This window comes from Sinocyclocheilus rhinocerous, unplaced genomic scaffold (assembly GCF_001515625.1).
Source record: "Sinocyclocheilus rhinocerous isolate Xijiao unplaced genomic scaffold, SAMN03320098_v1.1 scaffold368, whole genome shotgun sequence".
Classification (NCBI taxonomy): domain Eukaryota; kingdom Metazoa; phylum Chordata; class Actinopteri; order Cypriniformes; family Cyprinidae; genus Sinocyclocheilus; species Sinocyclocheilus rhinocerous.
In genome coordinates this window covers 1,304,672-1,317,202 of record NW_015664681.1, presented here as the reverse complement: position 1 = coordinate 1,317,202, position 12,531 = coordinate 1,304,672, and the positions used below count along the sequence as shown (strand labels likewise).

The 12,531-nt window shown below is 36.5% G+C and overlaps 3 protein-coding genes across 3 annotated transcripts in view; 2 read left to right on the top strand and 1 right to left on the bottom strand.

The window, feature by feature from the left end:
- LOC107730237 (guanosine-3',5'-bis(diphosphate) 3'-pyrophosphohydrolase MESH1-like) overlaps window positions 1-829 on the bottom strand; it is a 16,387-nt gene extending 15,558 nt beyond the window's left edge. The window contains exon 1 of the mRNA XM_016541007.1: window positions 825-829. The gene's annotated coding sequence lies outside the window, so the exon portion shown is untranslated. The remainder of the gene's footprint in view (window positions 1-824) is intronic.
- The window catches only part of LOC107730223 (protein regulator of cytokinesis 1-like), an 8,863-nt gene extending 5,189 nt beyond the window's left edge, over window positions 1-3,674 (top strand). The window contains exons 5-9 of the mRNA XM_016540981.1: window positions 643-789; window positions 985-1,095; window positions 1,387-1,494; window positions 1,607-1,780; window positions 3,484-3,674. Of these exons, the coding sequence (XP_016396467.1) occupies window positions 643-789; window positions 985-1,095; window positions 1,387-1,494; window positions 1,607-1,780; window positions 3,484-3,555 (612 nt within the window). The 3' untranslated portion in view covers window positions 3,556-3,674. The remainder of the gene's footprint in view (window positions 1-642; window positions 790-984; window positions 1,096-1,386; window positions 1,495-1,606; window positions 1,781-3,483) is intronic.
- A 2,988-nt stretch (window positions 3,675-6,662) lies between these two features.
- ttc17 (tetratricopeptide repeat domain 17) overlaps window positions 6,663-12,531 on the top strand; it is a 19,682-nt gene continuing 13,813 nt past the window's right edge. Inside the window, exons 1-8 of the mRNA XM_016540980.1 lie at window positions 6,663-6,845; window positions 7,213-7,302; window positions 7,440-7,609; window positions 7,699-7,810; window positions 8,522-8,653; window positions 11,497-11,606; window positions 11,752-11,899; window positions 12,107-12,246. Coding sequence (XP_016396466.1) covers window positions 6,678-6,845; window positions 7,213-7,302; window positions 7,440-7,609; window positions 7,699-7,810; window positions 8,522-8,653; window positions 11,497-11,606; window positions 11,752-11,899; window positions 12,107-12,246 — 1,070 coding nt within the window. The 5' untranslated portion in view covers window positions 6,663-6,677. The remainder of the gene's footprint in view (window positions 6,846-7,212; window positions 7,303-7,439; window positions 7,610-7,698; window positions 7,811-8,521; window positions 8,654-11,496; window positions 11,607-11,751; window positions 11,900-12,106; window positions 12,247-12,531) is intronic.

The following is a 12,531-nucleotide window of genomic DNA, read 5'->3' as shown; positions in this document are numbered from 1 at the left end:
TTTAGGTAGGTGTGGTTGACTCTTAACTTTTATAAAGAATATCTCTTTGGATTTGAGACTTTAGTCTTTGCAACTTTACAGATCTTCTTTATGCACCAAGAGCTTGTAACACTCCAAAGAGAAAGACAAAATTGAAATTGCATCATATGACCCCTTTAATACGTTAATTCAGCAAGGATTCTTTACATTGTTTGAAAGATTTCTAATTCAAATAAAAGATGTTCTTTTGAACTTTTTTTATTCATAAAAAAATCCTGAAAAAATGAATATGGCTTCTACAAAAATATTAATCAGCACAAGTTTTCAACATTGATTATAATATAATTGTTTCTTGAGTACCAAATCAGCATATTAGAATGATTTCTGATGGATCACTGAGGACTGGAGTAATTGTTGCTGAAAATTCAACTTTATTTATATTTAATATAGCTGTAATTTATCATAGGAATAAAATATATTAAAATGAAAAACAGCTATTTTTAATTGTAATATAATATCTCACAATATTATTGTTTTGACTGTATTTTTGATCAAATAACTGCAATCTTGGTGACTTTATAAACTTTGCCAACCTCTAACTTTTGAACAGTAGTATATTACGTTATAAGGTTAGCCATTAGTAATCGAGTCTCTCTCATTTAGCTTGAGAAGAAGCTGAAGGCTGAGATTGAACAGTGGGAACATGAACAGAACGGAGAGTTCCAGGTGAATGGTCAGAAGTTCATGCAGTTTGTTACTGATCAATGGGAGACGTACCGGCTGGAGAAAGAGCGGGAAAAACAGGAGCGGGTATGTATTTGACTTTACTGGGCATAGGAATATACCTGTACTCCAGAGCTGTGAATTAGAATTCAGATTTTATACATTAACCCAAATTTGCTGAGTAGTTTGTATTTATGAATTATGCATTACTAGAGAATGACCAGTTGAAACCATGAAGATTTAATATTGATAGATTTTAATAATACAATAACTGTCGTGCAGCAACTAAAGAAGAGCAAGCAGACAGAGGAGGACATGGTCTATGGCACTGTGATCCGGACACCGACTAAACAAAGATTTCTGGGCAGCACAACACCTTGTAAAGCTCGAAAGGCAAGTACAATAGGATTTTATTTCCTGATGAAGACAGCAGAATTAAAGTCAATGTGAAACCCTGTTCACAGCCCTTTTTACATGTAATGTGTCATATTTCTAAGTGAAAAGAGTATTGCAATATAAAACATGCAAGGCAGGACTTGATTTTATCCATTGGGAATTGATTGGGTTGTGAAAAGTGGGTGTTCATGTTGGTTTTATTCTCATTAAACACCTTGATGCACACATTTTTTACATTTTAAATGAATGCATGGCTGTTTCAGTATTAACTCTTTGGCTTTTCCTCAGCTAAACGCTACCTCCAGTACTGGCACTTCTAACAGCACTATCCGATCTGTCTTTGGTGGTACTGTCTGTCATTCTCCTATATCGCGTCCTCCGATTTTAGAAAGCAAGGTCAGTGCATGCCACGGCCATAACAACACCATTGTTCTCAAGCTTTTAATGAACTAATTTGCCCAATTCTTTACTGATTAACAAAGTTAATGTGTTACTTTTTTCAAAGCAGGGTAATGTGAAGACTCCAGGCCATAGCAAACCTCCTCATCAAGGTTTGCTAGAATGCAATAAGGAGAATATCTGTCATCTAACTGGTGGTGTGGCTGGGATGACGAAGGTAACAGCTAGTCCACAGCGTAACTTCAGCATTAACTCTGTCGCAAGCACCTATTCAGAATTTCAGGTAAACTCGTCTTCATCTTCTCCATCAGTAACTCACAGTCTGGTCAAAGAGAGCAAGAGCTTGAACTGAATTGTGTTTGACAGGAATAGCCTTAGAAACCCAAACATTACAATTTGCTGAAAATGTACTTGCCCTCAGGCCATCCACGATGTAGATGACTTTGTTTCTTTATCAGAACAGATTTGGGAAAAAAAATTGTATTACATCACTTGCTCACCAATGGATCCTCTGCAGTGAATGGGTGCCATCGGAATGAGAGTCCAAACTGCTGATTAAAACATCACAGTAAACCACAAGTAATCCACACGACTCCAGTCCATCAATTAATTTCTTGAAAAAACTGTGATAAATCCATCATTAAGAGGTTTTAAACTCCTCTATCCATAATATTGCTTTCTCCATTTAAAAAGTCATCTTGTCTGAATCCGGAGAGAAATATGCACTCTTTACAAGAGACAACAGTCTCATATCTGTGGTTTTTGATTTGAGAGGACAACAGGGGATGGACTTGAGGGAGCATTATTATGGATTATGGACTTGTATTTTGGCTAGACACCACAGTTTAAAGTTAAACTGTGTAAATGATGGATTTGTTTTTTTTACAACCATGCAGCTTTTCACTTTACAAGACGTTAATTAATGGACTGGAGTGGTGTGGATTATTGTGATGTTTTTATCAGCTGTTTGGACTCTCATTCTGATGGCACCCATTCACTGCAGAGGATCCATTGGTGGGCAAGTATGTAATACTAAATTTTCTCCAAATCTGTTCCCATGAAGAAACAAACTCATCTACATCTTGGATGGCCTAGAAGTGAATGAATTTTCAGCAAATTTTCATTTTTTGGAGTGAACTATTCCGTTAAGTGTATAAGTATGTAAATGCCTATTGAAAAAATATATGATACTGGCATAATGTTATGCTAATAAAAAACTTGTTTCTAAAGGAATTTGTCAAGCCTGAATCCATATAATCAAGGTTTGTTAGAGATTTATTTCCAAACATCCTAAATTTAGCCTATTTAACTGTATGGTTAAACACACTGCTTAAACACACTTTGATTTGCTAACGCTGTTTTGCTTATGTTGTACTGTATAATAAAAGTAACACTTTTATATATTTAGCTAAACACTTTTATAAAGTATGTATGGACAATGCAGTCAGTTGGTAATTATTGATAAATAACCCCTTATGGGTTGATCAAGACTGACAGGGTCCTGTATTACCCTAAAGGGGTTTATTTTGCAGTAATGATAGGCTGACTGTACATTGTTAAATGATTACTGAACTTACCAAATTATATCTAATATACAGTAGTTACAATCTTTTAATTTAAACAGAACAGGCAAGTAGGACATGTTCCATATGATATAATTTTATACAAACAAATAAAGTTTTCATGGACCTCTGAAGGCATTTGTGTTGCATGTATAATATCTGATTAGTTGCGCTTTTATACATCCTCTTGGCCTCTCTTTGAACTGGGCTGTTTTTTTTCCTAATCCACACTTCTAACCAAGACTGTCTCTATTTATTTACAATTCAGTTAATGCCTGACTGCCATTATCTGTCACTCTGTCTTTAATATTTTTAGGCTGTAAATATATCCAGTATATATTATGAGTAACCTCATTTCATATCAGTGTTCAGATACATATTTTTATGTCAAAATGTCTCTTAATCTGTCATTTTCTTGTCACAGCGAGACCTCTCCAAGTCATCTAAATCAAAACATGTACCTGAAATCCTGAACTCAACCATCATTCAGCTTTAACTCTACTGCATGCAACACTTTCTGCTATTAGGACTGGGATCTTTAGATGATGGCTTATGGGTTCTGGGTTCTTGTTCTTTATAGCTTTAGCTATGCATTTTATATGTAAATGAAGGTAATACAGTCTTGTAACACTCCAAAGAGAAAGGAAAAATTGAAATCGTATCATATGACCCCTTTAAGGGAAAAAAGCTGTCCAAACCCACCTGGCCCCCCCTGTTAAATCATTAAAAGAACTGTGATTAACCACATTATTTTAGAAAGCTGAGTTAAATTTCACTAGCCAAACCCAGGCCTGATTACTGCCAGACCTGTTGAATCAAGAAATCACTTAAATAGAACCTGTCTGACAAAGTGAAGCATGCTTAAAGAGCAACACATCATGCTGCGATCTAAAGAAATTCAAGAACAGATGAGAAACAAAATAGTTGACGTATCAATCTGAAAAGGGTTATAAAGCCATTTCTAAGGCTCTGGGACTCCAGCGAACCACGGTCAGAGCCATTATCCACTAATGGAGAAAACTTGATGCGACAAAAGTTGAACTTTTTGAAAGGTGTGTGTCCCATTACATCTGCCATAAAACCAACACAGCATTTCATAAAAAGAACATCATACCAACAGTCAAACATGGTGGTGGTAGTGTGATGTTCTGGGGCTGCTTTGCAGCTTCAGGACCTGGATGACTTGCCATAATTGATGGAACCATGAATTATGCAGCAGAACAATGATCCCAACCACACCAGCAAGTCCACCTCTGAGTAGCTCAAGAAAAACAAAATTAAGGTTTTGGAGTGGCCAAGTCAAAGTCCGTACTTAAATCCGCTTGAGATGATGTGGCATGGCCTTAAACAGTTCATTCATGGTCGAAAACCCTCCAACGTTGCTGAATTAAAACAATTCTGCAAAGAAGAGTGGCCAAAATTCCTCTACAGCGATGTGAAAGACTCATTGCCAGTTATCGCAAACGTTTGATTGCAGTTGTTGCCGCCAAGGGTGGCAAAACCAGTTATTAGTTTTAGGGGGCATTTACTTGTTCCACATAGGGCCAGGCATGTTTGGACAGCTTTTTTCCCCTTAATAAACGAAATCATTATTTCAAAACTGCATTTTGTATTTACTTGGGTTATCTTTGTGTAATATTAAAATTAGTTTGATGATCTGAATCTTTTAAAGGGATAGTTGTGTGAGGCACTTTTTATTATGGATGGATGCGCTTTATTTCACTTCTTTTGGACTGATGAACTTCAACACGGACTGACTGCCATTAAACAGCTTGAAATATCAAAGACAATTTTTAATATAACTCCGATTGGATTCATCTGAAAGAAGAAAGTCATATACACCTAGGATGCCTTGAGGGTGAGTAATTCATGGGCTAATTTTCATTTTTGGGTGAACTAACCCTTTAAGTGTGACAAATGTGCAAAAACTTAAAAAAAAAAAAACAGGAAGGGGGAAAAAACCTTTTCATGGCACTATATATATTTAAATGTCTCTTCTTGGGATTCTACATGTATGTTCATTTTAACACTAGGACAAGCACTGCTTTATATGTACTTGTAATGTAACAAATGAATGTGTATTTTAATGTTACAACTGCTCAGCTGTTCCTAACAAATTAAGACTTAAAAAAAAATTAAGTACTAGTTATTTCTTATTATTGGCAATATTGTCAAAATCACAGTGTGTTTTATTGTTGCTTTTGAATGTTTTGCACAATGTAAAAATAAAATCTTTATTGCATTCTTTATTATATTCTACAATTCACTACATTACAGTATTCTTTTGAACATTCTGTGAGTCCTGTCATTATTTTAGTCAAACTATTTCTACTGTTCCTAATATCTAAGATGTTTGAATCTTGAATTCTGTTTTATTCCAAACAAGTTTCTGTATAATTTATGGCTTTAAACAGTTGTTATATTTCTCAAGCATGTAAATTCGCATCCAGCTGTTGCTCTTATTTAGCAACTTGTTAGCAACTTAAAAAATGGATCGAAATAACGGGTAAATTATATAACGAATATTAATAATGGAGCCACTATAATAGAAGGCTTTAATCTTACTAGGACTTCTGTATTCTACATATCTTTGTTTTTGAGCAGAAAACTGATCAGTTGGAAAAATCATGGTTACTACCCAAAAATATTAAAAAAATAAGATTAAAGATTTTAAGTTTTAAATCTTAAACTACATCTAGATTTTAAGCAACCCTGCTGAAAAAAACCCCATCACTGATATTCTAATGGTTTCCACTACAAATAACATTACAAACCATCAGCTTTTAACTATTAAAACCATTAATTGTTTTCTGTAGTGTGTTTGGGGACATATTCCATTAGGATTTAGGGTTCTAACAAGCCACCAATAGAAGGTGACCAATTACTAGTAGAGACCATAGACTGTAAAAAAGGTAGAGACCCACAGGGTCCATTACAGTTTCCATTTAAACCAATACAAGTCCCATTATAACCAGTAAAAACCATTACAAATTCTGTGATGCTTTCTATTGTTTTTTTTTTTCAGCAGGGAAGTCTGCATTTATAGAAGTAAAAAAGTTAAAAAACCTCAATAAATAAATACAAAGTTTACAAAACTGCAATTTTTTGGGAAAACAATTGTTCGATTCACAGATTTATTTCACTTATAAAGTCTCATGTAATATCGGATATATAAATGCAAATTTACAAATATAAACCCCAACTTTGTGTTGCTAAGTCAATTTAATTGGTACGTTATATTACATAGTGGGTATTGTATTTAATGCCTCCAAAATGTGTGTGATTGAGTTGTACGTATAATTATATACTTGGCATTTATTGACTTTTTTCTACTATGGGTTATTAATTATGTTAAAATATGTTATTGTTCTTTGAGTAAAAATGAAGGGAATAAATTATAGTTGCGTTGACCGTGACTATAACATAGTAGTTTAAAACAAGCGTTTTACGTAAATGGCATAACATTGGTCATTTTTTAAAAATTATTTATTATTGACGTTAATTGGAAAAATAAAATGAGTTTGGCGAATGTTTGGGGGCGGGGTCACTCTGTAACCCGGAAGCAGATTGTGGTGAATGACGCGAACCTTTAGGATTGAATGGATAGACGGTAAAAAGATGGCGGATGACAAGAGCAATAGCATAGGCAATCATTACACTAATAAACGGTTCTGGAGCCCTTCCGTTCGCGGAGCGGCGGTGGTGTTTATCTGTATACTGTTGGCCGAGCCTGCGCGAGCCACCACGCACTGGGTGGTGACAGAGGACGGCAAAATCCAGCAGCAGGTACGCGACTCTGTCGTGTTTAGTCACTCCATCGCTCTCTAGACTATATTTACAAGACAAGATATTAACAGTTGTCAACAGTAGCTTTCTAATCTGATTGTTACTCACTAACACTGCTTTATACAGCTGTCAGACAGATGCGTGTGTCGATCTCATGTGTTGACAGCTGTTGTCTGCTGCTTATCACGATATAACAGCGCACTAGTGTGTAGTGATTCAATAATACTGTCCAGATCATCAGCCTGATTTGGCTTCTTGATGTCTAATAATCTCTGACCTAATATCTGTCCGATAGTGACTCTTGCTGAAAGCATGTGTGCGGCATTGATTTTGCCTTTGCCTTTTTCATGCTCCCCTTCCTTTTCAGGTGGATTCTCCTCTTAACTTGAAACATCCCCACCATTTAGTTCTTTTCATGCAACAAGAGACTCGTGTGAACTACCTCAAGAAGTTAGAGGTGATGTTGAGCCTCACATTCATCATAACCTAAAAGGGTCTTTTACAATGTACTTTGTCTTGAAGAAGGCAGCTCTAGAAGTAAAGGTATGCTTCCCTAATCGCTTGTCTGACAGTGAGTTATTGTACATTTTGCAGAAACAGCTAGTTGCTCAGAAGATTCACATTGAAGAGAACGAGGACCGGGATACTGGTTTAGAGCAGCGACATTATAAAGAGGATGCTGACTGTGTCACAGCTAAAGTTCCTCTGGGAGACTTGGATCTCTATGATGGCACTTTTATATCCCTGGAGAGCAAAGACATAAAGTAAGTGGTGTTTGCTTGTGTTTTTATGTAATTATTTTAATTGTTATTATCAAATACGTCATTATGGTTTTATTGTTGCGGTTTTCTAGTCCAGAGGATTTTTTGGATCAGATATCACCTCTACCTCCAGACCTGGAAAAACCTGACTGCGCTAAAATTCTGGATCTCCCTTATAGCATTCATGCATTTCAGCACCTCAGGGTGAGTGTTTTGAGTGTTTTAAGCTTTACCCATAGATACACTACTGGTTAAAAGGTTTTATAAGAAGACTTTTATGCTCATCAAGCCTGCATTTATTTGATTTTAAAAATACAGTAAAAACAGTAATATTGTGAAATGTTATTACAATTTAAACTATTTTCTATTTTAATATATTTTAAAATGTAATTTATTCCTGTAGTAAAGCTGAATTTTCAGCAGACATTACTCCAGTCTTCAGTGTCACACGATCTTTCAGAAATCATTCTAATATACTGATTTATATACATTTATTATTCAATAAAAGCAGCTTTGATGAACATATAAACTTCTTTCAAAAACATTAAAGATATCATAATTATTCAAAATATTTCACAGGAAAATGTAGGAGTTGGGGACTTGGTTCAATGCATTGTTGATTGGAATGTGAGATGTGGGCATAGCATTTAAAAATGGAGTCAAATGAATGTGAGCTTGCAGTGTAGGGTTTACACTTTTTAGACTAAATGTTTATGAAGTCTGTTGTTTTCTCTAGAAGGTCCAGTTATGTAATTTTGTTTTAACATTATGTGATCAACAAATGAAACAATTTTTTAACATTAAGATCTATAAGATGCATTTAGAAAATACAAAGGTGAATTTTCATTTTATGCCAACTTTACTCTCGAGCATGGGCTTATTGTCTTCTTGCTCATTGTTTTTTTTCCCTCTCAGGGTGTACAGGAGAAGGTAAACTTAACATCACCCTTGCTTTCAAAGGATGACCCAATCTTTACCTCCCTGTCTCTTAAGCTGGGACAGAGTGTGGATGAGATTGGGCATCGGATACACCAGGCCCTTCTAAAAGTAAGTTGATTTGCTTGATTTCTAAAGTTCAGGGTTCTCACCTGAAATGTTGCAGTTGTGATTTCTAGGCTGGAAAAGTAGTATTTTCTATAGTGACTGGAAATCTTTGTAGTTATGTTCTCCTAATATAAGATTATTGTGCTTCATAAGATGAAACCCAGCATTAAAATGCACAATAAGGAACATTTTTAGCTTTGAGTCACAAAGGCGTCTTTGTCAAAATCAAAGCTAATAAATATTTTTTAAGACGCATAAAAAATTATTTATTATTGACGTTAATTGGAAAAATAAAATGAGTTTGGCGAATGTTTGGGGGCGGGGTCACTCTGTAACCCGGAAGCAGATTGTGGTGAATGACGCGAACCTTTAGGATTGAATGGATAGACGGTAAAAAGATGGCGGATGACAAGAGCAATAGCATAGGCAATCATTACACTAATAAACGGTTCTGGAGCCCTTCCGTTCGCGGAGCGGCGGTGGTGTTTATCTGTATACTGTTGGCCGAGCCTGCGCGAGCCACCACGCACTGGGTGGTGACAGAGGACGGCAAAATCCAGCAGCAGGTACGCGACTCTGTCGTGTTTAGTCACTCCATCGCTCTCTAGACTATATTTACAAGACAAGATATTAACAGTTGTCAACAGTAGCTTTCTAATCTGATTGTTACTCACTAACACTGCTTTATACAGCTGTCAGACAGATGCGTGTGTCGATCTCATGTGTTGACAGCTGTTGTCTGCTGCTTATCACGATATAACAGCGCACTAGTGTGTAGTGATTCAATAATACTGTCCAGATCATCAGCCTGATTTGGCTTCTTGATGTCTAATAATCTCTGACCTAATATCTGTCCGATAGTGACTCTTGCTGAAAGCATGTGTGCGGCATTGATTTTGCCTTTGCCTTTTTCATGCTCCCCTTCCTTTTCAGGTGGATTCTCCTCTTAACTTGAAACATCCCCACCATTTAGTTCTTTTCATGCAACAAGAGACTCGTGTGAACTACCTCAAGAAGTTAGAGGTGATGTTGAGCCTCACATTCATCATAACCTAAAAGGGTCTTTTACAATGTACTTTGTCTTGAAGAAGGCAGCTCTAGAAGTAAAGGTATGCTTCCCTAATCGCTTGTCTGACAGTGAGTTATTGTACATTTTGCAGAAACAGCTAGTTGCTCAGAAGATTCACATTGAAGAGAACGAGGACCGGGATACTGGTTTAGAGCAGCGACATTATAAAGAGGATGCTGACTGTGTCACAGCTAAAGTTCCTCTGGGAGACTTGGATCTCTATGATGGCACTTTTATATCCCTGGAGAGCAAAGACATAAAGTAAGTGGTGTTTGCTTGTGTTTTTATGTAATTATTTTAATTGTTATTATCAAATACGTCATTATGGTTTTATTGTTGCGGTTTTCTAGTCCAGAGGATTTTTTGGATCAGATATCACCTCTACCTCCAGACCTGGAAAAACCTGACTGCGCTAAAATTCTGGATCTCCCTTATAGCATTCATGCATTTCAGCACCTCAGGGTGAGTGTTTTGAGTGTTTTAAGCTTTACCCATAGATACACTACTGGTTAAAAGGTTTTATAAGAAGACTTTTATGCTCATCAAGCCTGCATTTATTTGATTTTAAAAATACAGTAAAAACAGTAATATTGTGAAATGTTATTACAATTTAAACTATTTTCTATTTTAATATATTTTAAAATGTAATTTATTCCTGTAGTAAAGCTGAATTTTCAGCAGACATTACTCCAGTCTTCAGTGTCACACGATCTTTCAGAAATCATTCTAATATACTGATTTATATACATTTATTATTCAATAAAAGCAGCTTTGATGAACATATAAACTTCTTTCAAAAACATTAAAGATATCATAATTATTCAAAATATTTCACAGGAAAATGTAGGAGTTGGGGACTTGGTTCAATGCATTGTTGATTGGAATGTGAGATGTGGGCATAGCATTTAAAAATGGAGTCAAATGAATGTGAGCTTGCAGTGTAGGGTTTACACTTTTTAGACTAAATGTTTATGAAGTCTGTTGTTTTCTCTAGAAGGTCCAGTTATGTAATTTTGTTTTAACATTATGTGATCAACAAATGAAACAATTTTTTAACATTAAGATCTATAAGATGCATTTAGAAAATACAAAGGTGAATTTTCATTTTATGCCAACTTTACTCTCGAGCATGGGCTTATTGTCTTCTTGCTCATTGTTTTTTTTCCCTCTCAGGGTGTACAGGAGAAGGTAAACTTAACATCACCCTTGCTTTCAAAGGATGACCCAATCTTTACCTCCCTGTCTCTTAAGCTGGGACAGAGTGTGGATGAGATTGGGCATCGGATACACCAGGCCCTTCTAAAAGTAAGTTGATTTGCTTGATTTCTAAAGTTCAGGGTTCTCACCTGAAATGTTGCAGTTGTGATTTCTAGGCTGGAAAAGTAGTATTTTCTATAGTGACTGGAAATCTTTGTAGTTATGTTCTCCTAATATAAGATTATTGTGCTTCATAAGATGAAACCCAGCATTAAAATGCACAATAAGGAACATTTTTAGCTTTGAGTCACAAAGGCGTCTTTGTCAAAATCAAAGCTAATAAATATTTTTTAAGACGCATAAAGTGTTTTACTTTGTGCATCTTTGCTTAGAAAGCCGAGTCCTTCTTCTAACCACAGTAAATGTCAGGAATTTTTAAGGTTGCATGATATTTTTTTCCTTTATGGTTCAGTTTTTCCTCTAAGTTGCCGTTTTTAAAGGCTTGTAGATAATAACAGAAGTCAGCTGAAATTGTAATTTCTCAAGATTAATGATGACTGTCTTTTTCTCACTTTCTAAGAATTCCTCTTCATGGGTGCTTTATAACTTGGCCTCCTTCTACTGGCGGATGAAGAATGAACCCAGGCGAGCTGTGGACTGTGTGGTCCGTGCCCTCCATTTTTCTCCAAGGTAAAGTGAAATGGCACATTGATACAAATGGCAGATGTATAGTGGGCATAGCTTATCAACAGTGAAATCAGTGTTTCGTCACCTGCGCGAAGCCTTGCATACGTTGTTTTACATAAATTTGCATGTACTTCCTCTCTTTTTGCAGGCAGCACAAAGATGTTGCTCTCATCAATATGGCAAACATACTTCACAGAGCACACTTCTCGGCTGACGCCGCCATTCTCGCCCACGCTGCTCTGGATCTCACTACCGATCTCCTAACCAGCCATTACACCCTGGGCAACATTTACGCTGTGAGTGCAGCATTTTGAAGAAGAGGGATAGTTTCTGAAAATACCATTTTTAAATGTTTTTGAACGTCCTCATAATCCTCTGTGCACATGCACTTTCTACTGGACAGGAAATGGCAGTTTTTCTTTAGTATCTGATTTCCTTGTTTGTATCAAATGACACTCACTTCCTTGTTGCATCTCTCTCCCTTCCTCCTGTCTCTCTGGTAGATGTTGGGGGAGTATAATCACTCCGTGCTGTGCTATGAGCAGGCCCTGCAGGCTCAGCCGGGCTTTGAGCAGGCCCCGAGGAGGAAACATGCCGTCCTCTGTCAGCAGAAGCTGGAGCAGCGGCTTGAGGCTCAACATCGGTAACACAGACTATTTGTTTTCTTATTGACTGCTGTGACTTTGACTCTCTTTTTCTGTGCAATTACTCTTGAGTCTCATTAAGAAAACCATCTGAGTATTAGGCTTGCCGCGATAGATGTTGCTGACGGTGATACCGGTGTTAAGCCGCAACACCGGTTACGTCACTTGCCCACCACGTCACCGAGCACCACCGTCGTTTTGATTTTTTATAGTAATAAAAATCATTTAGTTCAGTAAAAGAACAGACACTACAATTAAAAACTGAACGCGGCTGCTCAATGCAG